Source organism: Trichoderma breve, chromosome 2, assembly GCF_028502605.1.
Source record: "Trichoderma breve strain T069 chromosome 2, whole genome shotgun sequence".
NCBI classification, from domain to species: Eukaryota; Fungi; Ascomycota; class Sordariomycetes; order Hypocreales; family Hypocreaceae; genus Trichoderma; species Trichoderma breve.
The window spans coordinates 6,442,224-6,463,364 of record NC_079233.1 but is presented as its reverse complement, the minus strand read 5'-3'; the positions used below and the strand labels follow the sequence as shown (position 1 = coordinate 6,463,364).

Genomic DNA, 21,141 nt, shown 5'->3' with positions numbered 1-21,141 from the left:
TAGTGTAGAGGATATATGAAAAAACACAAACAAAATAAAAGCCGAATTAACCCTGGCCATCCTTTTCTTCCTCGTCTTCTTTTTTTGTCTCGCCGTGATGGCCCCTTCTCTTCTCGTTTCTTTGTTCGTACCTCTTCCCATTTTTTGTGTAACCGTGACGCCGCGCCAGAAAAAATAACAAAGCAAAAGAGAAATATATGCCGCCGCCGTGTCTTTCCCAAACAAAGGAGAGAGGATGATAAAAACACAGTTTGGTCGTTATAGTGGAGATGGGTTGTTGTTTGTTGTTTGTTTGGGTTTGTCATGTTGGAGGCATTTTGGAGCAAGATGAAGCTCATGCAATTTACATGAGCTGCTGCTGCAGCCTCTCCTTCTCTTCAGCAAAGACGATGCGGCTCATCTCGAGAACCCGCTCAAAGCCCTCGCGGCCCTTGACGGCGTTCTCCTTGAAGCGCGTGCACAGCGAGTCCTCGATGCCGTTCTTGATGCGCTGCCAGCCGCCGCACAGGGCGGTGATGCGGGCGCTCTGGATGAACTGCGTCTGGTGGTCGCTCAGGGGCTTGTAGACGACCTCCTCTTGCACGCGGACCAGGTTGCTCCACGTCAGGTTCTGGCTGACCATTGTGACCGTCTTGCTCTGCGGGTCGACGTAGCTGGCCTCGTAGACGAAGCTCTCCTCCATGTTGCCGCCCAGCAGCGACTTGATCCAGTCGGGGGCGGCCTGCTTGCATGTGATGAGGCGCTCGGTGCGCAGGACGCCGGTCTCGGGGTCGACTCGTCGCGAGAGCGTGTCGACGGCGATGACGTGCTCAGACTTGTTGTTCCATGGGCCGTACTTGCGCCAGTTGGCCGTTGACACTTCGTCCCACGAGTAGTCGTAGGTGACTTGGTTTGAAAAGACCTTCATTGCTTCGTTTTCGTGTGTCGGTGTATTGGGGGAAGCAAATGAGCGAAGGGGGAGAAAAGGAGGGAAAAGGGTGTTTGTTGGTTTATATCAAGAAAAAGCTCCGATGCAGGTGGCGGGTCGCGGATGGCAAAGATAAAACCAATCAATGTCGTCAATGTTATCTAGGCTAGGGCAGTGATCAACCGCGTGCGTGCCTGACGCTGTGACTCGTCTCAGCGATGTCCGATCGAGGTGTGGTCCAGTGGAGTAAATGAAAGAACGCTGCCGTCTATTAAAAGAAAAAAAGGGATCAGGATCTTCGTTGTACAGTATGACTCTTGCAAATGATCAAGAAACGAAACGATCCGGGGGCGGGAATTCGCAATTATATGGAGGCCGGGGTTAAGAGAAAAAAAAAATCTAGTCAGCCGTGAGGGTTCGTGCGGGTTTTTTCCTCAGGAGCAGCTTCGCATGTGAACGGGCTTAGAAGAGGAGCTTCGGCATCGGAGCAAGCGACCTCGCCGGAAAAGGTTTTTCTTCGTTTTTTCGCTGTGAGGCTCCCTCTTCCATGGACTTAGTCATCTTGGCTATCGAGGAGGCTATTCCGCAAGAGGGAGCATCCAGCACGGATCAGGTTAGGCCCGCTGCAGCCGAGCGAGAAATCCTCGGGACGGTGGAAGACGGAAGTGGATCTGATTGGACTTCGGCGGTGCGGGAATCGGCAAGAAAGGGCAAGAACAAAGCAAAAATACGGTATGCATGGGAGGGGCAACAAAGAGGGCAGCTACGGTCCGGTGATGGCGGTCGGTCCTGCGCAAGCTGGGCAACTGGGCTCTCGGCTCGATAAAGGCAGACCTTGGCAGAGAAATTCTTGTGGCGAGCAAACGGCAGTACCGCAACAAGGCGGTGGCGACGCCGGCGACGATCGTCATCGAGGGCCGCTCATTGGATTAGAATTATGGAAACATGCCAACTTTTTGGATTCTTGGTGTTCGATTGATTATCCATGGATTTTCCTTTGTTTAAGCCTTATGGCTATCCCACGATCCCGGGGAAGGCCGCTTCGATCTGATGCGGAGAAGCATGGCCTTGCCCTACTCAGCCGCATCCTCGGGTTCTTCAATTGCACCCCGCAGATATCAACCGACAACCGCCATTGAGCATACCTACAATATTGAGGCTGAATAATCATTGCACCCAGTCATGTCGCAATATCTTTGACTTATTCTTTGTTTCTTTTTTCTTATATCTCTACTGTACTATATCCGTAGGTAGCTTAGTACGAGGTAGGTAGGTACCTTATCTGAGGTCCTTCAACAGGTAGCAGCAACAATAGCAACAGCAACAGTAACACGTTTAGTAATGCCGCTACCACTACGACCACTACTACCGTGACTTATCTCTTGTCTCCCTCGGCTGACTATCAAGAATGTCGTATTCCAGAATCCATCTTGACTCTAGTAGTCTTCTCCGCGGCTGATGACCTCCTTCACGGTGGGTCGGATAAGTATAGTCTGCAGACAGCGTGTTAGTCTCCTGCATGATCCAACGTCAGAAAAGGGACAACTTACGTGCTCATACTGAGCGGTGTACGAGCCCTTCTTATCACACAAGGGCGGGTACGCCTCGACAATGTCGTTTTGCACCAGGCTGTTGAGCTATAAGCGAGCAAGCAAACGTCAGCATCAAGAATTCAACGAGAAAATAATAAGAAGAGTATCCCCCAGTAAGGGGTACGGCCACTTACACCCAACAGGTACTTCTCCTGGCCAAGGCGGTCGAGGTATCGTCGGCAGAAGGGCAGCGTTCCAAAGTTCTTGTTAATCACATTCAGGAGCGCCTTGGCCGAGCTGAGGCGGAGGTCGACGTGCTGCACATCGCCAACCTTTGCATAGTGCGACACCTCGCCATCATCACGGACGTATCCGTTGCCCGTGCTGCCAAATGTCTCAATGGCAAACACGTCGCCCTCCTCCATCTTGGTCTGATCGTTACTCTTCACAATGGGCACGGCCTTTGTTCCGTGAATGCTGTACGGCAGGATGGTGTGTCCCGTCAGATTGCGGATACTCTTGACGGGGTACGTCGTGCCGTCAATCTCGACCTCGTAGCTCTCCATGACCTCCTGAATGACACCACCAATTTCGCCCACGCGAGCATCAATGCCTGCTTCGCGCACACCGGCGTTGGTGGCGGCCCTGACTGCTGCCAGCAAGGGGTCGTACTTGGGCTCGAATGCCATGGTGAAGGCAGAGTCGACAATCTTTCCGTTGACGTGAACGCCAAAGTCCACCTTCATGACGTCGTTCTGCTGCAGCACCATCTTGTTGCCCGCATTGGGAGTGTAGTGAGCGGCACAGTGGTTCAAGCTGAGACCGCATGGGAAGCCCATACCGGCGATGTGAGCATCTCCCTCCTCCAGGCCCGCGTGGCCCGTAAGAGCACGCACACTATCCTCAATGGTCTCGGCAATCTCGGTCAGGGTCTGGCCGGGCTTGATGACCTTTTGCGCATACTGTCGCACTTGACGGTGCACCTCAGCGGCCTCTCGGTAGTCGGCCAAAAACTCGCTGTTGAGGTTGTCGAGGTGGCGCTTCTCCTCGTTGGTGGTTCGGTAGGCGTTGTCGTTGACGTACTCGACCTCCTCGCCCTTGGGAAACGTCTTGTTAGGGAACAGCTGGCTGACCATTACCCGGGGAGGCTCGGTCTGGCTGGTGGGAGCCTTCTTCTTCTTCTTGGGCTTTCTCTTCTTCTTCTTCTTGGCAGCTCCGGTGGTGGAGGGTTCTTCTGCCTCATCTTCGGAGTCTTCTCCGTCGTGAGCGTCTTCGGCATGGCCGTTGGCCGAGTTCCCTGCCTGGCCAGCCGGCTGGGTTCCTTCGGCCACTGAAGTTTTGTACGCGGTCAGCATATACCGAGTCTGCTGTAATACGTAAATGCTCACCTTTCAGCTCCTTGAGAGCTTCAGTGGGGATTTGGGCTGCCATCTTGGCCAACTTGCGTTGTGTCGTGTGTGAGGTTTCCAAGCGATCAAATTTTGGCAGAGGGTTCTGCAGCGACTAAACCCCGCCATGGGTGCTGACAAAATTGTGTACACTAATCGACAGTCACTCATACCGCCTTTTTGTATGGCAGAGTGACCAACCTTTTATGTCATAAACTTTTGACAAGGGGTGGATGACATCAATGCTTTACTTGTCGCACGTCTGAAAGCTTAGCAATGTAAAAGAGCCGTATATATCCGCAATGGCATACTCTCGGTATCGCAGCGTTCAAATTGCATGTACATTCGCCTGTTTATCAAAATACGAGCATCATCTCTTTACATGTATATAAGCGGAAATAACTTATTTCGCCAAATATACCAAGTCCATCCATGATTCGTCTAACAATTAATTTGTACATGCGGAATTTCAGTGGAGAGACGTGGGGTTTGCTTTGCTACAGTACCACAATCGGCGGGGCGGCATCGGATCTCATTCAGTCGTCGATCAGGCAGCAAACGAAGAGCTTTCAACTTCAAGCGGAAGCCGTGAAAAGCCTCTGATATTTCACAACTCCAGATAGATGAGTTCCGGAAGATAACATGGAGCCTCAGGTGCAGAAGTTGCTGGACAAGGTCTGGAAGAGGTTCCAGGAAACGCCTCAAGACAAACGCCTGTGTAAGCCGGTCACACATCCATATCTTATAAAGCATTATGGCCACCGATATAGAAGCCTGTTGCTCTATTCTTATGGAACTTCAAAAACCAGAATCACCAATTACTAACGCTGCTTCAATACAGTAATCGGCATAGGCGGCATCCCAGGCTCAGGCACGTATCCCTTCCTCTCATCAAACCTCTCACTCTCACTCTCATCTCCCTACTAACAAAATCCCCAGGCAAAACAACACTAGCCCACATCATCACAGACAAAATCAACGCCCTCTCCCTCAAAAATGAACCCTCGTCTCCTCCCCCAGCGGCCTTCGTCCCCATGGACGGCTTCCACCTCACCCGCGCCGCCCTCTCCGCCATGCCCGACCCAGCCACCGCCCACGCCCGTCGCGGCGCCCCATTCACTTTCGACGCCCCCAAGTATCTCGCCCTCGTACAGTCTTTACGAGAACCCATTTCACCTACCGTAACGATATTTGCGCCGTCGTTTGATCACGCTGTGAAGGATCCCAAGGAGAACGACATCGCAGTACTGCCGACTCATCGAATTGTTGTCTTGGAAGGGCTGTACCTGACGTTGGACAAGGACGTGTGGCGTGATGCAGGGGCATTGTTTGATGAGCTGTGGTTCGTCGAAGTGGACTTTGAGGTGGCGAGGAAGAGGCTGAGGGAGAGGCATGTACGAGCGGGCATTGTGAAGACTGTGGAGGAAGGGGATAAGAGGGCGATGGAGAACGATTTGGTAAATGGGAAGGAGATTATAGACTGCAGGTTGCAGGTTCACGAGTTGGTTCAGAGTAGAGAAGATGGAAGCTGGGTCCATGAATAGAATATGGCGATTTATACACATAGATCAAAAACCAGACTTTTTTTTTTATAGAAAACAAGTAGCAACCAGGCTAAAATAACATGTACGCCGAGCAAATATGTAGCAGCTCGCTTCAAAAAGAAGAGGTAAAGAAGAAGACTAAATAGTCGCAAAGAGAAAGGGGAATATTGATATCCACGCAATCAACAAAGAAAAGAAAAATCCAAGAGGATTGCAAAACGTGTAAAACGGCAAATATCCAAAACGTTCTCCAATCAACTGATGATGCTTAGTTATTCTCAGCCGCCACAGGTTCATGAGAGTGCTCAGCACTTTCGCGAGCCGCTTGGCTAAGCCTCTTCATCTCAGGGACCATGGTGGCACCCGTACCCTTTCGCTGCCGCGTAGCTTCTACCCACCTCTGTTCGTCTTTGGGGTCTGGCACATGCGCCTGGCTATCCAGTCCCAGCACCTCCATCAGCTCGGGTATCTCTACATGATCCCTCGTAGTCTTCATCCTGTGGCACCACGTAATCTTCTTCTCTTCAGCCCGCTCCTCCTCTTCTCTGGCCTTGCCGTTTCCGTTCCCGTTTTCCGGCCTCTCAAACGTTCCAAACTGGGGATGCTGCTCCTCGTGCGGCGTTGTAACTGGCGTCGAAACCTGGAACGGCTCGTAGAGAAACTCGCCGCCCACCTGCCGATGGTCACCAGATTTCAGCGCCAGGCCCTTGGGCACTTGTTTCAGGCCCTGGACGATGCTGTCAAAGATCCCCCTTGATGTGCTCTTCTTTGCGTATGCGGGTTTGTCGCCCATATTGAGCGTCTTGACCATGCCCAGTGCGTCGAACAGCGATCGAGTCGGGTCCGTGTATATGGGGAACTGGCAGCCCGTCTCTTTGGCATACATGTCGATCAGGGCGGGGTCGCCGCATCCAACGACTGTGATGAAGGTGCTGATGGGAAGTCGTAGAAGGGAATCGGGGGTAATGTGCTCGGACAAGGTGCGGAGGTATTCCTGGCAGTTCTGGAGCTGGGTGTTAGCTGTGCTGTCACAAGGAGAGCTAGAGTAGCAGTAAGAAACAGAAAAGACATACGCCGCAGAAAAAGTGCCGGATAAAGATGACGAGCACTCGTCTGGCCTTGTTGTTGCCCATATACAGGCTCTTGAACGTCCTCGACTTGCCATGACGGTCCAGCACGATGTAGTCTTCAATCATCTTCTGGACATTGGCAGAGGGCAGCTCGTTGTTGGTCGACAGCTCGCCATCAAAGTCCTGCGGCTGGGTCTTGTCGATGTCGATGGAAGCCGGCTTTGACCGCCTATGAGACGACGCCTTTTCGGACAGCGCATGGTGCTCTTCGTGGCCTTGGGAAACATCGTCGCTTTCCCTGGGCGGATTTTGGTGCTCGATGTCCTTGAGGATGCCCGTAAACGAGTGTGGCGGGGGGCCAGTTGGGTCAGCCATTTCGACTGCTCTGGTGGGGATGCAGAAGAAGGAGAAGAAGGAGAAGAGTTGGTGATATAAGTAGCTGTAGCTAGAGAGCAATAAATGCCACACACAAAGCAAGATGAATCAGAGAGAGGAACAAAGACGGGTGCAGCCAGCTATGATGATATATCCATCACGTCCCCGATGCAATCGGACTTCAAAGCCAGGGGCGCTTGGAGCTCCATCTGACGCTAACGCAACCTGAACCTTGGAAAACTGTCGTCCCGGCCTGGGAACCAAGTTACTCCGTCCGGTCGTCGTCCTCTTCTTGCGCTGCGCCACGGCGGACCAATGCTTTTTTCAGGGTCCCCATGCGGTGCGGTGACATGAGCAGCTGGTGCTGATGACACGAATCGCTTTGCTGCCATTGGAAGTGCCCATCCGCTGGACGATATCAATGGATGGTTCCATTTCTTAGAGTTGCCCGGCGTCGGATTGATTGGGGGGTGCGGCGGTCGGTACAAGCACAAAAGCCTCAAAGGGGACTTTCAGTGGGCGCCAATCGGCTCCGGGGCTCCTTCAGGTCTTGGGACCAGCGGCCTGCGGAAGCGTCCAATGGCAGCGCTTGGTTCGGTGAATTTGCACCCGGATACGTGGATGACAAAGTTGAACTTGAGTACCTGTACCTGTATCTGTGCCCTTTGTGTGCCTGAATTGTACCTACAGCACGGAGCATCCAGTATTAGTAACGCCTCTGTGGCTGGGACTGGACCCATGCAACTCTCTTGAATCTCACATGCATCCATTCTTCAATATCACAGAGGCTACGGTACCCTACATACTCTAATCCAAACCCCAGATCCCAAGCGACGTCCTAAGCCCCAGACTCTCCACCGCGGCTGTGCTCGTTTCGTCGTTTCAAATTCCGTCAATCACTGTATTATCAATCCTGAATCTGCAAGTTAAACGCAGTGACATCGCCAGCTTATATCCGTAAAGTGGTTTGCCGCAAAGGTGGATCCATCCATCACAAGTTTCATCATTCTTGGCTCTCATCTTTGCATCCACCTCTTCGACATCGCCATCTTCACCGTCCAGCCCACCATGTCCGACGCAGACGAAAATGACCTTTTCAACATCCAAATCTCCGACTCAGAAGATGACAAGGCGGAGAAAAAGTCTAAGCGAACCGGTCAGTCGGAGGATGACTTCAAGGCAGTGAAAAACACATATCATGCCAAGGTAGAGAATGGCAATGTAAGGCACTCATAACACTCTTCTTGGATAAAAAACATGGATTAATCGGTGCCATTATCCAGATTTACCAAACACTTTCCCTCCCATTGGGGCCTGATGCCAACAAGCAGCATGTCCAGGAGGTCATCCATGCGGCAGAAGAGCTCTACTTCTTCCGCCGCTATCAGCAGGTCGTCGATCTCGTATCAAAGGTCCTCGATCTGGAAGGCGACAAGGGCGGCTTGGATGAGGAGTCAAGAGAGCTGCTCACCATGTATCAGTCAAGATGTAGGCAAAAAATGAAGCAAAACGATTAAATCAACCCTTTTCTCAACACAGCCACTCAGCAACACCCCCTTCACGCCTGTGATTTTTGGCCACACATGCAGTTAATCTCGTATCGTCCTACACAGCCCATTTGTCGGGCCTATTCATTACATTCAATGGACCTCTATCAACCATCCTAGAGATGTGCCTAAGCCTTGGTCCAATATAGATAGGCAATCCATTTTGATCCTTTCAACATTCATCACACACACCAAAAATTCTCACTATTAGCCACGATTACCAATCCCTCAATAATACCTCAAAAAGCTTTTCCCAATCCATCACGTCTTTGCAGACACCGGCCCTCAGAAACTAGCAAAGGCACCCTCGTTTGCGACAGGCCCGCCGCCCACCGCCCATCGGGAAGAGCTCAAGCCTTTTGGGTTAGGCTTAGGCTTCTTGCTGATGAAGATAGGCGCTGTAGGCTTAAGAGGAGTTGTTGCTTCTTTCTTCGCAGCCACAGCCGCAGTCGTCGTGGTCGGGGCTGAACGAGCTATGAAAGCAGGATCAGTAATCTTATCCATATCTGCTACTCTCTGGCATGACATACCGCCTGGAGTGGCCCATCGAGACGTCGCAAGTCCACCTGGAGCCTTCAAGTCAGATTTCGTGGCTCCACTTGATGCCTTGGAGGCAAAGTTCAACGGTTCGGTTGGCGCCGCTGGGGCAGGGCTTGAGATATCGGTTGTTACCTTCGCCGTGGAATTTGGGAGTTCAGCTCTCGAGGTAGATTGCGAGGGTATGCTTGGTTCCTTCAAGCCAGAATTAGAAGGGCGAACTGGGGTCTGTGGACCAGAACTAGAGGTTACCTAAGCTCTATGTTTGCCCATACCCAGGTCAATCTTCTTCTTCGGCTCATCTGCGAGAGGCGAACCCGTTTTAGAGTCATCTGGAATAGGCGAGCTCCTTTTGGATTCAACTTCAACCGGTTTAGGCGACCTCTTTTGGATTTCTTGGAGTCCTGAAGCCTTGATCTTATCTTGGCGCGACACGGCATGCGTCTCCAATTCCTTGATATCCGCAGTGGTGTATTTGATGCGCTTGCTTGGCTGCTCGGCAATTTCTTGGAGATCTTGCAGTGTTTCGCTCGAAATAGAGACGTCGTTGTTTCCGACACTGATGCCATGCCTATACTGTACCTTTCTTTTGATGCGGACGAGCAGGCGCAGAAGATCAACAAGTTCCTCTTTCAATTCGTCAGATTCAGCCTCGGATTCCATGAACCCCTGGGCCATCCAATTGGCGATCGCTGTTGATTCGATTTCCGCAACACCCTTTTCAGGGACATTAACTCCAGTTGCAGTGATCTCTGATAATATTTGGTGAACAATGCGCTGCATGTGGTCTGCGGCGGCCTCTATGGTCAGTGATGGCTGCGGTTGAGCTTCATCCTCCAAGTTAAGAAGGCTTTTTTCGGAATCTTGGTGCAATGGTGCTTCGGTTGATTGTGACGTTTGCAGAGTGGCTCTTTTATCTCCATCAGCTGTCTCTAGAACATCTTCCGATGCTTTCGAAACGGCTTTCGGAGCTGCTTTCGAGGGAGTTGGGAGAGGACTAGCTGCTTCCTCCTTTAAAGCAGCGACAATTGGGGCGAGTTTGGGAGACGCAGGTCTCGGCTCACAAAACTGCCGAGCAGATTGTTGGAGGGTTTTCAGTAAATACTGAAAACTTTCTGCAGCAGCGACAGTTCGGAGCTTCACCTTGTGCAGGCGCTCATTCCTTGCACCATAAATGATACAATAAGGTCCTTGAATGACCGGAACACCGAGGCTGAGGACGTTGTAAACTGATTGGGGCTGGCCAGATGGCATAAGCATAAGCAGTCCCTCGTTTCGCTGCATAGAGACCTTTGCTACGAATTTTGTAGAAACGGATGAACCATCGCTGTCGTCAATAAGCATGCATTCGCCTTGAGACAGTATGTGCTCCACGGTCTGTTGCAGAGCAGATGATGTTGGCTTGGGAATGCCGACATTTCTACCCGTAGGGACGGCATTCTGGCCCTGGCTGCTAGAGCCTGAGCTGACTCGGAGTCCATTGAGCGGCGCATTCTGATTAGAGACATGACTTGATGCCTGTGCGAGAACGTTACTCACACCTCTCGAGGATCTGGTGGACAAAGGAGCCTTGGGAATGGCGAAAGGCCGTATTTGGGGTGCTGGCATTGCAAGCCTTGGCGGTGCACTAGCAGAAGATGTGAGCACAGATGAAACATGGAATCTCTATGCAAGGTATCTGGACTTACGACTCAACTGCATGGCGTGCCATGTATTGATTTGTGATCTGAGCCCAAGGGCGGCTACAGCCAACCTCAAGCCCTTCCATTTGTTGGCTTTCTTCATCGACAATTTTTTCTATGCATATGTTAATTAGGGGATCAGATAAAAATCAGGCTTCGTTCACCTACTTCCCCATTTGCTCTCGAGATTATCTTTTCGAGCTTGCGGGATATGGCTCGTTCCAGAGCGCATGGGCTGGTAGCTTGGTCGCTTCGACACATTGCTCAACGGAAGCTCATCTTGCCTGCCTCTTCCGAGCTCGGCCTAGAGTTGGAAAGGTTAGCTACATTTATTCTTCTTCATTCATCGAAGCATCACGTTCATCGAGTGAAGAGAAACGACGAGATAGTCAGGAAGGTGTCGAAGGCTGGCCAGGTTCATCTTACCATAAGAGCTTGCTTGACCTCCTCGGGATCTGGACCATGCATCGTGACGATTGGCAATCCCAGCGTTTGGAAATGATGCTGAAGTCTGTTGATGGAGATGAATTCCCAAGAAGAGTTGAGGAATAGTGTTTGTGTATCAAGAAGGTGTGGAGGAGAAGGCGAAGGGAAGAGTGTGAAAAAAGAGTGCAGAGGGATGGAAGGAGAAGAGAGAAGGAGGAAGGGCTTGAGATTTCTGTTTTCTTTTTATCAGGCGAGAGATCGGATGAAATTCAGTACCTCAGGCACACAGGGGCACCTGCCCCCTATCCAGTGCCGAGCAGGTGCCAGAGCTCCTGAGAAGAGCTGCTGCAGCGCTTCTTATCGGCCGCAGATACTCATTGCTTTGGCAACCGATAAGGCACCTGCAGAATGCGCATCTATAGAAACGAGCATTGTTGTTTCTCTGCCTTGTATTGAGGATCTTGCATGGAAAGGAGATTCTCGCTCGCACACCTGTTTTGTGTTGACTGAAGATGTTTAGCTCTCTGCCGATCAGGGCCTCGGCGAATACAACAAATAAACATTGTGCCAAGCCATATGAAGTACAGAGATCTGAAATTACTGCTGCTTGTTATATCTCGTTGTTTACATTGCTCTAGTAACTTGTGTAGTGCTTTAGTGCACCTATCTGGTATCGAATTTTCATGTCTCCAAGGGGAGAAGGCGGTAGGCAGACTATTATCTTCCTCCATTCTTCTTTTTGCAAGAAATGGCAAGTTTAGAGTGCAAGTATTATTGACGATGCACGGCAATTGGAATGAAGTAACAGCTTCTGCAATTGGAGAGAGATGCGATATTACCACCTCTCTTTTCTCAGGACAACTGAAGTAATGCTTTGTTTTTGGCTAACGCAGAAGAATATCACATAAATTGGATTTCAAATAGTACATCATAGCAGTATGTTGAGTGAACGTGTTTGTTTGCCAGTCGTCTAAGAGTGGTATTTGGACGAACTTTTGTATAATTGTTCAGCTCGCTAATAACCTATATTTGATCGGTTTTGCCGCAACCCAAAGCTGCACAAACAGTTGACAGAGTCGCTCGAGTGTATCATATACCACAGAGAGTACTATCAAAACCGGATTTATCCTATCCTGCTTGGTTTAGATAGAGTTTCCTTGATACGTGAGGGCCCACGTTTGCCCGCCATCCGCCGGCTATAGGGATTCATCCGTCGGAAACTACAGGTACCAATAGCAGCCAACATAATACGGCTTTGCGTCCCAATGGCACTTCCCCAGCTTTCTCCAAACTAGCCTCACCGACTAGCACGAATCCACCCGGCGCAGCTGTAATAAATTGGGGTATTAGCGGCAAGAGTCGGTCGGCTTTAGACCGAGGTTTTGTAGACAAAATGATGACTGGTTGTTGAATGTTTTGCGTATTTGTAGCCAATCTCAATATGTCCTTATCATGTTATGCAGATAGTCTTCTGCTATCGTTGGCTTAAAATGGAATGTCGAATAAACAAATTTCGTGATAGACTGAACCGATGCTTGATTTGTGCAATCATATGTAAAATATTGCAATCACATAATATCTCAGATGCAGCTTGATCGCATCTCCAGCGATATGCTATTCCCTATTATTTCCCGCCAACTCGGCAATTAATTCAAGTCTCGCTAATCCTTTTCCGAGGCGTTAGATGCGATGTCGGCATGAGCATGGTAGCTAGAAATTCGTCTATCTACTGCAGCCCATGATTCAATGTTACTTATCGTATCGTTTCATTCCATGGACGGAGTATTAACGTGATACCGGTGATCCACCCCACCCTAGCACCTTTGCCTCGACTACATGTATAAATGGTGAATGCGGGGAGGGTAGAACAACACACGTCTTCATTTACTTGCACACCAATTCGACATTGGGCCGCTCATCTTTGCACAAAAATACTTGGCAATTCTCACCTGATTTACAGAACAAGACGCCATGACAAGGAAGGTCTCAACACAGGAAGTTACCCAGCACAACAAACGAGATGATACGTGGATCGTCGTGGATGGCGAGGTGTACGACATGACTGAATTCGCCCCGGAGCATCCCGGCGGGCAAGAGAGTGAGTTCGACCTCACAGAGCAATTGTCCATCATGTTACTCATGTACTGTTAGTTATACACAAATTCTCTGGGATGGACGCTACAGAGGAGTATAGCAGAGTACATTCGCCTTCATTAATCAGGGAGACTCTGGGAGCAAAAGGCCATGTTGGATCGTTGGACACATCGACGATAACAGAAGACTGGAAAGTCACCAATCAGGCCACAAAGCAGTCTGCCTCGGCTACAACGCGAGAGAAACCAGCTCTTGATGAGATTTTCAACATGGACGATTTCGAAAAGGCTGCACATATAACGCTGTCGGACAAATCATGGGCCTACATCAAGGGAGCGTCTAATGATAACATCACAAGAGACGCCAACAGCTCCATGCTTCGGCAGATCTGGCTGCGCCCCAAAGTTCTGCGCGATGTGGGCAGTGTGACGGCACGGACAAGCCTTTTTGGATGCGACCTTGAGATACCCGTCTTCATCTCGCCTACTGGAGCTGCACGAGCTGGCGGTGCTGAGGGTGAGCTAACTTTGGCTCGAGGCGCTGGTAAGGCCGGCATTGTGCATTGCTTCGCGACACCATCATCATACACCCACCTAGAAATTCTGCAGGAGACAAAACACCAGGCACTCTTCCAGCTGTACGTTAACAAAGACCGATCGAAATCCGAAACTATTGTCCGCACAATCGAGGCTACTGGCAAAGTGAAGGCGATTCTCGTGACAGTTGACGTCCCCGTCATCCCCAAGAGAGAAGATGACGAGCGTGTAAAGTCAAAGGAGCAGCTGCAGATAGCTGGGATTGGCCTAACACCTGAAATGTTCGTTGGTGACAATAAAGGCGCCGGCATGGCACGTCAAGTCTCGTCGTTTATCGACCCGACATTTAGCTGGGACGATTTGAAATGGCTGCGAAGCATCACTGAGTTGCCAATTGTCGTCAAGGGCGTCCAAACCGCAGCCGACGCCATCATGGCTGCGAAAATGGGGGTTCAAGGCATCGTGATAAGTAACCATGGTGGTCGTGCAGTTGACACTGCGCCGCCGACCATCCTCGTCTTGCTGGAATTACAGAAAAATTGTCCAGAGATATTCAGCCAACTTGAGGTTTTGATTGACGGCGGATTTCGACGAGGCTCGGATATTGTCAAGGCTATTTGCTTAGGCGCATCTGCCGTTGGACTTGGCAGGCCGTTCCTCTACTCCTTGGGATACGGTCAGGAAGGAGTAGAGCGTGTAGCGTGGAGTAAGTTTTGCCAATCCTCTCCCGACGTAGGTTTGCCATGATACTAATGAATTCTGTAGTTCTCAAAGACGAAATTGAAACCGCTATGCGCCTATGTGGTATGACAGATTTGATGAGAGATGCGCATCCAGACTTTGTGAATACCAGTACCCTGGACTTGATGGTCCCAGGCCTCAAGCATCCCTATGCACGCAAAGTGAACAAGTCAAATGGATGGCTGAGCTCACTGCGGTCCAAGTTGTAACTTTAGGAGCTATGATATGATGATTTGTACAGCAAATGAATCACGCGAAGCCTGGTGGGGATAGAATTCGAATTCATACAGGTGACAATGTTCAATGGAGAAGCTTTTCTGTCTAGTAGTTCTTCCTTTTCACAGCACTCCCAAGGTCTACTTTAATTGACAGCTATCGCTCATGTTACATGACTTTTCACTCTCTATAGGAACCTTTTGAGTATTGGTTCTGCAAAAACAGGAAGACTGTACAGGAACATCGGCTAAACATGTTGCAAGCTTCAACGGAAGCTCGAGCAGCTTGGCCTCTGCCGTTCGTCCCAGCAACGTCAAGCACTCGTGATAACCACGCAAAGCCCAGATATTGTTCGGATGCTGGTGACCACGTGGTAAAGACTCATCGAGGCCGAGATCTTCTGCATAAGCCGTAGCGGCCTCTTCCACACGGCCTTGTTCCAGCAGCAGCGCCGCATAAGCGTGACGGGCTGGTTGCATCCATCCCCATGGCTCGCTGTATGGAAGTCTGTCATCCAGATGAATCGATCGACGCAAATGCTTAAAGGCGACTTCATAGTTACCCCGGCGGTACTCAATCTCTCCCGCCAGCATTGCCTCGGCGACTTTCAGAATGTCAACGCACTTGTTTGGGTAATCCATTCGTGAGGATGGCACCCGAGATAGAGCTTCAGTGAAGAATGTTTGTTGTTTCAGAGCTTCGGTCACGTTCCCTGTGGCCGCGTAAGCGACACCCTTTGCATAATGAATCGTGGCGGTAGTAACGCAGTAAAGAGACTGATTCGTTGGTAGTGTGAGATTGATTATATCGTCCCACCGGCCAAATCTGATCAAGACGTGAGGCCGAACAGCACAAAAAGCTTCCAACCAATCTGCCATAGGTGGAGATTCGACTACGAGTAGCTTCTCTGGTATCGCTTCTTCCAAGTGGGTGCAATTGTCGAGAGCTATTCGCGATTGCCCACACATCATAGCCGCGTATATCAGGGAGTGGTAATCGTGAGCCCGATAGAACGTATACATATTCATGCCACCAATCCTTTCCACAAATTTGGCATCTGCTTTAACAGCAGCCGTATTGGCAGCAACGGCACTTCGGTAATCTCCAATAAGAACATCAATATGCGATGGCATGTGATTTAGATGACCACTGTCTGGCACGAGGCCACGCAGCAGGTCAGCTGAAGGAACGGCAGCTTCGGGTGTACGTGACATTTCCATCAGATGGATATGTAAATGAAGCAGTCCGGGATGTTCGTCGGCGCCCTTTTGAGTCAATGCTCGCGAGACAGCTGCACAAGCATCAAGGGTACGAGCTTTGGGACCCGGCTTGCCGCTGTATGGATCCCACATAGCCCAGGGAGTAAGATTCATAAGGGCGTCGGCATAAAGAACAACAATGTCCAAATCGTCACTGAACTGCTTGTACGCAGTTTCCATTGCATCAGCATACGCACGATTCCACACCGAGTAGTCGTCGGTCGGAGTTGACTGGGGATATCGGGCGACAATGGCGTGGATAAGAGCTTGCTCGACTGGACTGGCATTTCTGATAAGATTCAATGCTTGACGTGACGCGCTGTAAGTAGCTTCAAGAGCCATATTGAGATCTTTGGGATCAAATAGACGCCACGCCTTGTTATAATACGGCCCGCGGGTATATGCCAGCCCCCAGTATCCCATTGCGCAGTCTGGGTCTGCTGTGATGACTTTCTCGAAGCAGTTGGACGCCTCTTGGGTATTGAAGCCATAGGCCCAGATGAGTCCTCGATTAAACCACCGCTGAGCATTGGGGCTTTTGGTCGTGATAGGACGATGATAGGTTCCGAGATTGAAGTAGCCATCATCCTCGAGGGTAAGCAGCTGCTTGTCCATCGTATGGGCCTTTTCCTCTGACATGTTGATTTTTATAATCAGAATTGAATGTAATAAGTTCAATCTGGCGTATAGGCGACGGGATTCGGAGCTTTTATATTAATTCGTACCTATTTTTGAGGGCTCTGGCTCGTAAACGCCACGCCCTTCTGGTCGCATACGCCCAGATGACTAGACATTTTGCTGTTCGGAAAGCTTGCCGTATTGGTGTGGACAGTTTCCAGTCGACCCACAACCAAATGAACGACGTAGGTAGATGTAAACCAACCTGGAAATATTCTTGAACTATAAAGCTACCGTAGAGGGGTCTACAAGGCTTAGACCAGGCCGGCTCTTGCATTTATAAGCTTGGAGTACTCCAGACTACTCCGAAGTACTCCGATTTAGTAGATGATACTCCCCGCATGTCAAACAAATTAGCTAGGGACGGCCGACCCTTGTTCAATTAGGTTACCGATATCCGATGGAGAAGACGCTGTCAGCAGTAGCTCAAAGAAGTGGCTAGGCGTCATATTGTCACTGCAAGTAGCTGAGATTCAGAAGTAGTTAAAGCGGCTTGATATTATACAATAAGAAATTTATGCCTTTATTGTCCTATGTCATGTATAATTTCTGTCTTTCAGCTACGCAAAACGGCCGCCAAGGCATGATTACAAGACATCATAACCAACATATATCACCACCAGCTAAAGAGACATCGCGTTGAAATATGTCAGCATAAAAGTGGTATTTTGCTAAATAGCGCAAACTCGAACTAAAAAAACATGGCTCTACATGGTTATTTTAGTTTCCAATCTGGATAACAACTTTTCCAAAGTGCTTGGCCTCCCACTGGTACTGGTACGCCTTCTTGATGTCCTCAAAAGAAAAGAGGTTAGAGTCGACCACGGGACGAATCTTTGCAGAGTCAATCGCTCGGTTCATCTCCTCAAACTGCTGTCGAGAACCGACAAAGATACCACGGACAATGCAGAGGTGGTTGAGAGCGTCCATCAGAGGAGGCTGCTTGTCGGACGAAGTGAGGAAACCAATGATGGTAATGACACCCTCCAGCTTAATGGCCTTGAGTGACTGCGCGATGCTTGCGGCACCGCCAATTTCAAGAATGTGGTCAAATCCCAGGCCCCCGGGAGTCAAGGCTCGGGCAGCCTCGCCCCAGTTGGGGGTCTCCTTGTAGTTGATAACGTGGGAAGCTCCCAGCTTCTTCAAGGCGTCGGCCTTGTCGCTTGTGGAGGTTGTAGAGACGACAGTTGCGCCGGCAGCAACGGCAAACTGAATAGCTGCAAGGCTAACGCCACCAGTACCCTGCGTCAAGACCCAATCGCCGGCCTTGATAGCCTTTGACTGCAGTCCGTACAGGGCGTTCCATGCGGTAAGGGGAGCGCATGTCAGAGTGCTAGCTTCAACGGCATTGAGAGATGATGGGGCCTTGACAAGGCAGTGCTCGCCAAAGACGCCGTAGTTGCGCAGCGTGCCATCAACTGCACCACCGAGGCCACTTCCAACAGCCTCGGGAGTGATCGGGCTCGTCTGGTGGTGCTCGTTGAAGAGAGTGCATACTCGGTCACCCTTTGATACTCTGGTAACCTTGGGTCCAACGGCAAGAACAATACCGGCACTGTCGGAGCCAGGAACAACAGGCGTCTTCATGGGAAATGGGTAGAGCCCCTTGTAAAGGAGTTAGCTCGTAGATGATGCTAAGGGGTTGTATGTCTACTTACCCTTGGGATGGCCAGATCTCTGTAGTTGAGGGAGACAGCTTCAACCTGAATCAACACATCACGCTCGCCAAGCTTGGGAAGAGCAACATTGTTTTCCAGAACAAGGCCATCGAAAGTGTCGTTGATGATCTCGCGGACGGACCAAGCTCGTGAAGTGGTAGGGAGAGACATTGTAATAGATGATGAAGTATAGAGATGTTTGAGAATAGTAAGGTGACTTTGTCTGTTTGAGTTCTCTTATGTTATCGCTGATGGAGTGGAATGACATGCATTGGCGGTCGTCGAGTAGTATTTATATCCGCAGAAGAGGCGAGATGTGTTGGAATCATAAATCCGAGTGGATATTTACACCATTGCCGAAAGTCTCGAAGAATTCAAGAACAGTTTGAGATGACAAAGAGGCTCTCTCTATTATTAATGAAGATTAATTAACTGCCTCTTCCACATTTAGACTGAATCTTCCAGCTTCAAGTTCGCCCTAGCAATCCAGACAGTGTTAGTTATCGGCAGTTAAAGTGAAGTGGAGCTTTTTATATCAGACTTGTCTAAAAGAAGCTGCTTACCCAGTATGAATTGTAACAGGTTCAAGCTTAATTACTTGTTGGTTTCAAAGAAACTGAAGAATCGATCATCTTCATTAACTCTTTGGAATATTGAATCGAGGTTAGAGCTTTATTGGCTCGCCCCATGCGCAAGCGTCGGCCGACCCCTGTCAGCGCACGGGCAAAATGGTAGATGCGGAGCGGAAGCTAGGCTTAGATAGCGTCGGCCGACCCCTGCTCTTCAAGCGGCGTACACAGTCTGCCGTTGATTACATGAACACTGTCATGGTGATAGTGTATTGGGGTGAAGCCTGCTTGGTTGCTTCTGATCGCTGAGTCATGAGAACATATTTATAACCAATTCGCCCAAGTCAACCAATAAAAGGCTCATTGTTGGCCCGTTTACGCCTGTTGAGTTGTTTAGTTAACTATCCAAAAGGACCAATGGCTTCTGTCCTTCGCATTACCTCCCCCATTGCATCGTGCCATCTTGATCCACGATAAGAAACTGACTCCCAGTATGAGCCAGTTCAAGTTGTGGATAGAATATGGCGATGTTGATTTGAATTCATGTCTCTTCCATCCTACTTTGTTGGTACAGCCGTCGGACGACTCCGAGGGATAGGGCGACACTTCGACTTTAGTTAACCTATGAACTGTCTATCAAAGGTTGCGCTCTCCAGAGGTATCAAACATATTCATATGAAGAACTTATTTCTAGTTTTTTTGAGTAACCAACAGAACCGTAAACTGGTATGTTGTTCATTGTCTAACCAAAGCGAGGAACTTGCTTGGCTCCCTCGGTTGGTGGCACAATGCTCAACCTCCTCTCACAGTAAAACTCAAGCCCCACGTTCTTCAGGTCAGCTGCTCCGTTATCCAGTCCGCCGCTCTTAATGACAATTTCCCCGGGCATGACATCCAACACTCCGTAAAGGCTGGATCCGCAGTTGGCGCAGAAAAAATGTCTGTTCTTCTTTCCAGAGTCACCGATGGTGTCGTAAAACTTGGGCTCGCCTGATATCAATTAGAACTAGTGGTGTGATCTCAATGAGTTGAAGGGCTCACCTTTGGTGACTTGGAAGGACGCTTCGGGGACTACAGCATTTGCGGTATATGTTGAGCCAGTCCACTATGAAATAATAAGCATGATATTCGAACGGAGTTGTCTTGATGCCTACCTTCTGGCAGTCTAAGCAGTGGCAGAGAGCCGTGAGTGTCGCCGGGCCTGTTGAACGACTCGCATTAGAGAATCAAGTAAAAAGCATGTCGGGTCATTGTGTGAAGACAACTCACTGCTGCTGGCATAAGCCACCTCTCCACACAAGCAACTTCCTGATAGAGACATTTCGATTTCAATAGTTTGAATAGATGGTCAACAACTATGATACAAGTTCTAATTGAGCTCGACGAGCGATATATATACTCGTACGTCCATGTCCGAGAGTGCGGGGTGCCTAGGCGTCTGAAACTGGTAGTTGTATAGTTACACGGAGTGATATGGATTCGGACACATGGGAACTGGGGTCAGGCACGAGCCATCATGCGATGGTCCGCATTCGCCCGCGATAGTCCGAGGATCTACACGTAATAAACCCTCCATATACGGTGGGATTCGTATAGTATTTATCCACAAGTATTTGGGAACATTGCGGAAATAATTCGAAGGTGGGTTCCGCTTCTAGCCGTACAGCCGTGATGGACTTGCGACGGCAAAGTGGTACTTGGCATTATGTTTGAATCCCAACTAGAACCATGCTGTGGTGTCACCAGGTGTATTGCACGAGTGCAGAAATATACGCGTACCGTTCGGACAAGTGGAATATTTGCCGCTCCGCGGGGCCACCCTAGAATTAGAAAACTGCATTTACCGTATATGCGTCCGTAATACGACGTGAAGAGTCGGTTGTCATGAGCCTTTAATTTCAAATTGATAAGTGTACTCGTATACGTTCAACTAAGATTATACTTGATTGCAAGCCATACAGTGGTAGATGGAGTCGCTTCTAAGTGTACCTACTTGGTTTTTGAGAGCATCAAATTGTAAGACTGTACACCATGTGTATACTAAACTCTATGGCCATTGAGTAGAGGTTACCCATAATGTACGCTTATTAAGTGTTGATTTCTAGAAACAATTGAGTCTATTAGAGATTCTATCTTCATTATTGATGACATCACCGGTGAAAGGACACTCTCGCTAGATACATCAGCCGTGTTATTTGAAGCAATTCGGATCATCGGCGATGGCCGTGGCAGGCCAATCTCTCGCTCTACAGTTCGCGCTACACTGTAGTACAACTTGCGCTAGACTGTGGCGCCGCCTTCGAGACGTCTGCTTTCCGTTATCCGAGATGTCCATATTAATCATCCATCTATAGAACTTTTCTCGCCTCGTTCCTCCGGCCC

General features: G+C 49.7%; 10 protein-coding genes across 10 annotated transcripts; 3 read left to right on the top strand and 7 right to left on the bottom strand.

The window, feature by feature from the left end:
* Positions 1–343: 343 nt before the first annotated feature.
* On the bottom strand, positions 344–907 carry T069G_04184 (PRELI-like family domain-containing protein; the record flags this gene model as incomplete). Its single annotated transcript, XM_056171394.1, has 1 exon — positions 344–907. One exon carries the CDS (start codon positions 905–907, stop codon positions 344–346), a length of 564 nt encoding a protein of 187 aa, XP_056032286.1.
* Positions 908–2,343: 1,436 nt separating this feature from the next.
* On the bottom strand, positions 2,344–3,870 carry T069G_04183 (metallopeptidase family m24 domain-containing protein; the record flags this gene model as incomplete). Its single annotated transcript, XM_056171393.1, has 4 exons — positions 2,344–2,400; positions 2,458–2,544; positions 2,634–3,769; positions 3,828–3,870. The coding sequence occupies 4 exons, from the start codon at positions 3,868–3,870 to the stop codon at positions 2,344–2,346; spliced, it is 1,323 nt and encodes a 440-aa protein (XP_056032285.1).
* A 599-nt stretch (positions 3,871–4,469) lies between these two features.
* On the top strand, positions 4,470–5,371 carry T069G_04182 (phosphoribulokinase / uridine kinase family domain-containing protein; the record flags this gene model as incomplete). The annotated part of the gene is made up of 3 exons (XM_056171392.1): positions 4,470–4,545; positions 4,669–4,698; positions 4,767–5,371. 3 exons carry the CDS (start codon positions 4,470–4,472, stop codon positions 5,369–5,371), a joined length of 711 nt encoding a protein of 236 aa, XP_056032284.1.
* Positions 5,372–5,639: 268 nt separating this feature from the next.
* On the bottom strand, positions 5,640–6,816 carry T069G_04181 (ahpC/TSA antioxidant enzyme domain-containing protein; the record flags this gene model as incomplete). The annotated part of the gene is made up of 2 exons (XM_056171391.1): positions 5,640–6,374; positions 6,445–6,816. 2 exons carry the CDS (start codon positions 6,814–6,816, stop codon positions 5,640–5,642), a joined length of 1,107 nt encoding a protein of 368 aa, XP_056032283.1.
* A 1,068-nt stretch (positions 6,817–7,884) lies between these two features.
* On the top strand, positions 7,885–8,333 carry T069G_04180 (uncharacterized protein; the record flags this gene model as incomplete). Its single annotated transcript, XM_056171390.1, has 2 exons — positions 7,885–8,037; positions 8,100–8,333. The coding sequence occupies 2 exons, from the start codon at positions 7,885–7,887 to the stop codon at positions 8,331–8,333; spliced, it is 387 nt and encodes a 128-aa protein (XP_056032282.1).
* A 315-nt stretch (positions 8,334–8,648) lies between these two features.
* On the bottom strand, positions 8,649–11,050 carry T069G_04179 (uncharacterized protein; the record flags this gene model as incomplete). Its single annotated transcript, XM_056171389.1, has 6 exons — positions 8,649–8,836; positions 8,894–9,004; positions 9,176–10,527; positions 10,589–10,697; positions 10,751–10,886; positions 11,009–11,050. 6 exons carry the CDS (start codon positions 11,048–11,050, stop codon positions 8,649–8,651), a joined length of 1,938 nt encoding a protein of 645 aa, XP_056032281.1.
* Positions 11,051–12,979: 1,929 nt separating this feature from the next.
* On the top strand, positions 12,980–14,588 carry T069G_04178 (FMN-dependent dehydrogenase domain-containing protein; the record flags this gene model as incomplete). Its single annotated transcript, XM_056171388.1, has 3 exons — positions 12,980–13,106; positions 13,160–14,344; positions 14,404–14,588. 3 exons carry the CDS (start codon positions 12,980–12,982, stop codon positions 14,586–14,588), a joined length of 1,497 nt encoding a protein of 498 aa, XP_056032280.1.
* Positions 14,589–14,735: 147 nt separating this feature from the next.
* T069G_04177 (uncharacterized protein) lies at positions 14,736–16,493 on the bottom strand (the record flags this gene model as incomplete). The annotated part of the gene is made up of 2 exons (XM_056171387.1): positions 14,736–15,466; positions 15,560–16,493. 2 exons carry the CDS (start codon positions 16,491–16,493, stop codon positions 14,736–14,738), a joined length of 1,665 nt encoding a protein of 554 aa, XP_056032279.1.
* Positions 16,494–17,252: 759 nt separating this feature from the next.
* On the bottom strand, positions 17,253–18,361 carry T069G_04176 (zinc-binding dehydrogenase domain-containing protein; the record flags this gene model as incomplete). Its single annotated transcript, XM_056171386.1, has 2 exons — positions 17,253–18,137; positions 18,191–18,361. 2 exons carry the CDS (start codon positions 18,359–18,361, stop codon positions 17,253–17,255), a joined length of 1,056 nt encoding a protein of 351 aa, XP_056032278.1.
* Positions 18,362–19,501: 1,140 nt separating this feature from the next.
* T069G_04175 (glutathione-dependent formaldehyde-activating enzyme domain-containing protein) lies at positions 19,502–20,080 on the bottom strand (the record flags this gene model as incomplete). The annotated part of the gene is made up of 4 exons (XM_056171385.1): positions 19,502–19,749; positions 19,801–19,864; positions 19,914–19,960; positions 20,029–20,080. 4 exons carry the CDS (start codon positions 20,078–20,080, stop codon positions 19,502–19,504), a joined length of 411 nt encoding a protein of 136 aa, XP_056032277.1.
* Positions 20,081–21,141: the final 1,061 nt, after the last annotated feature.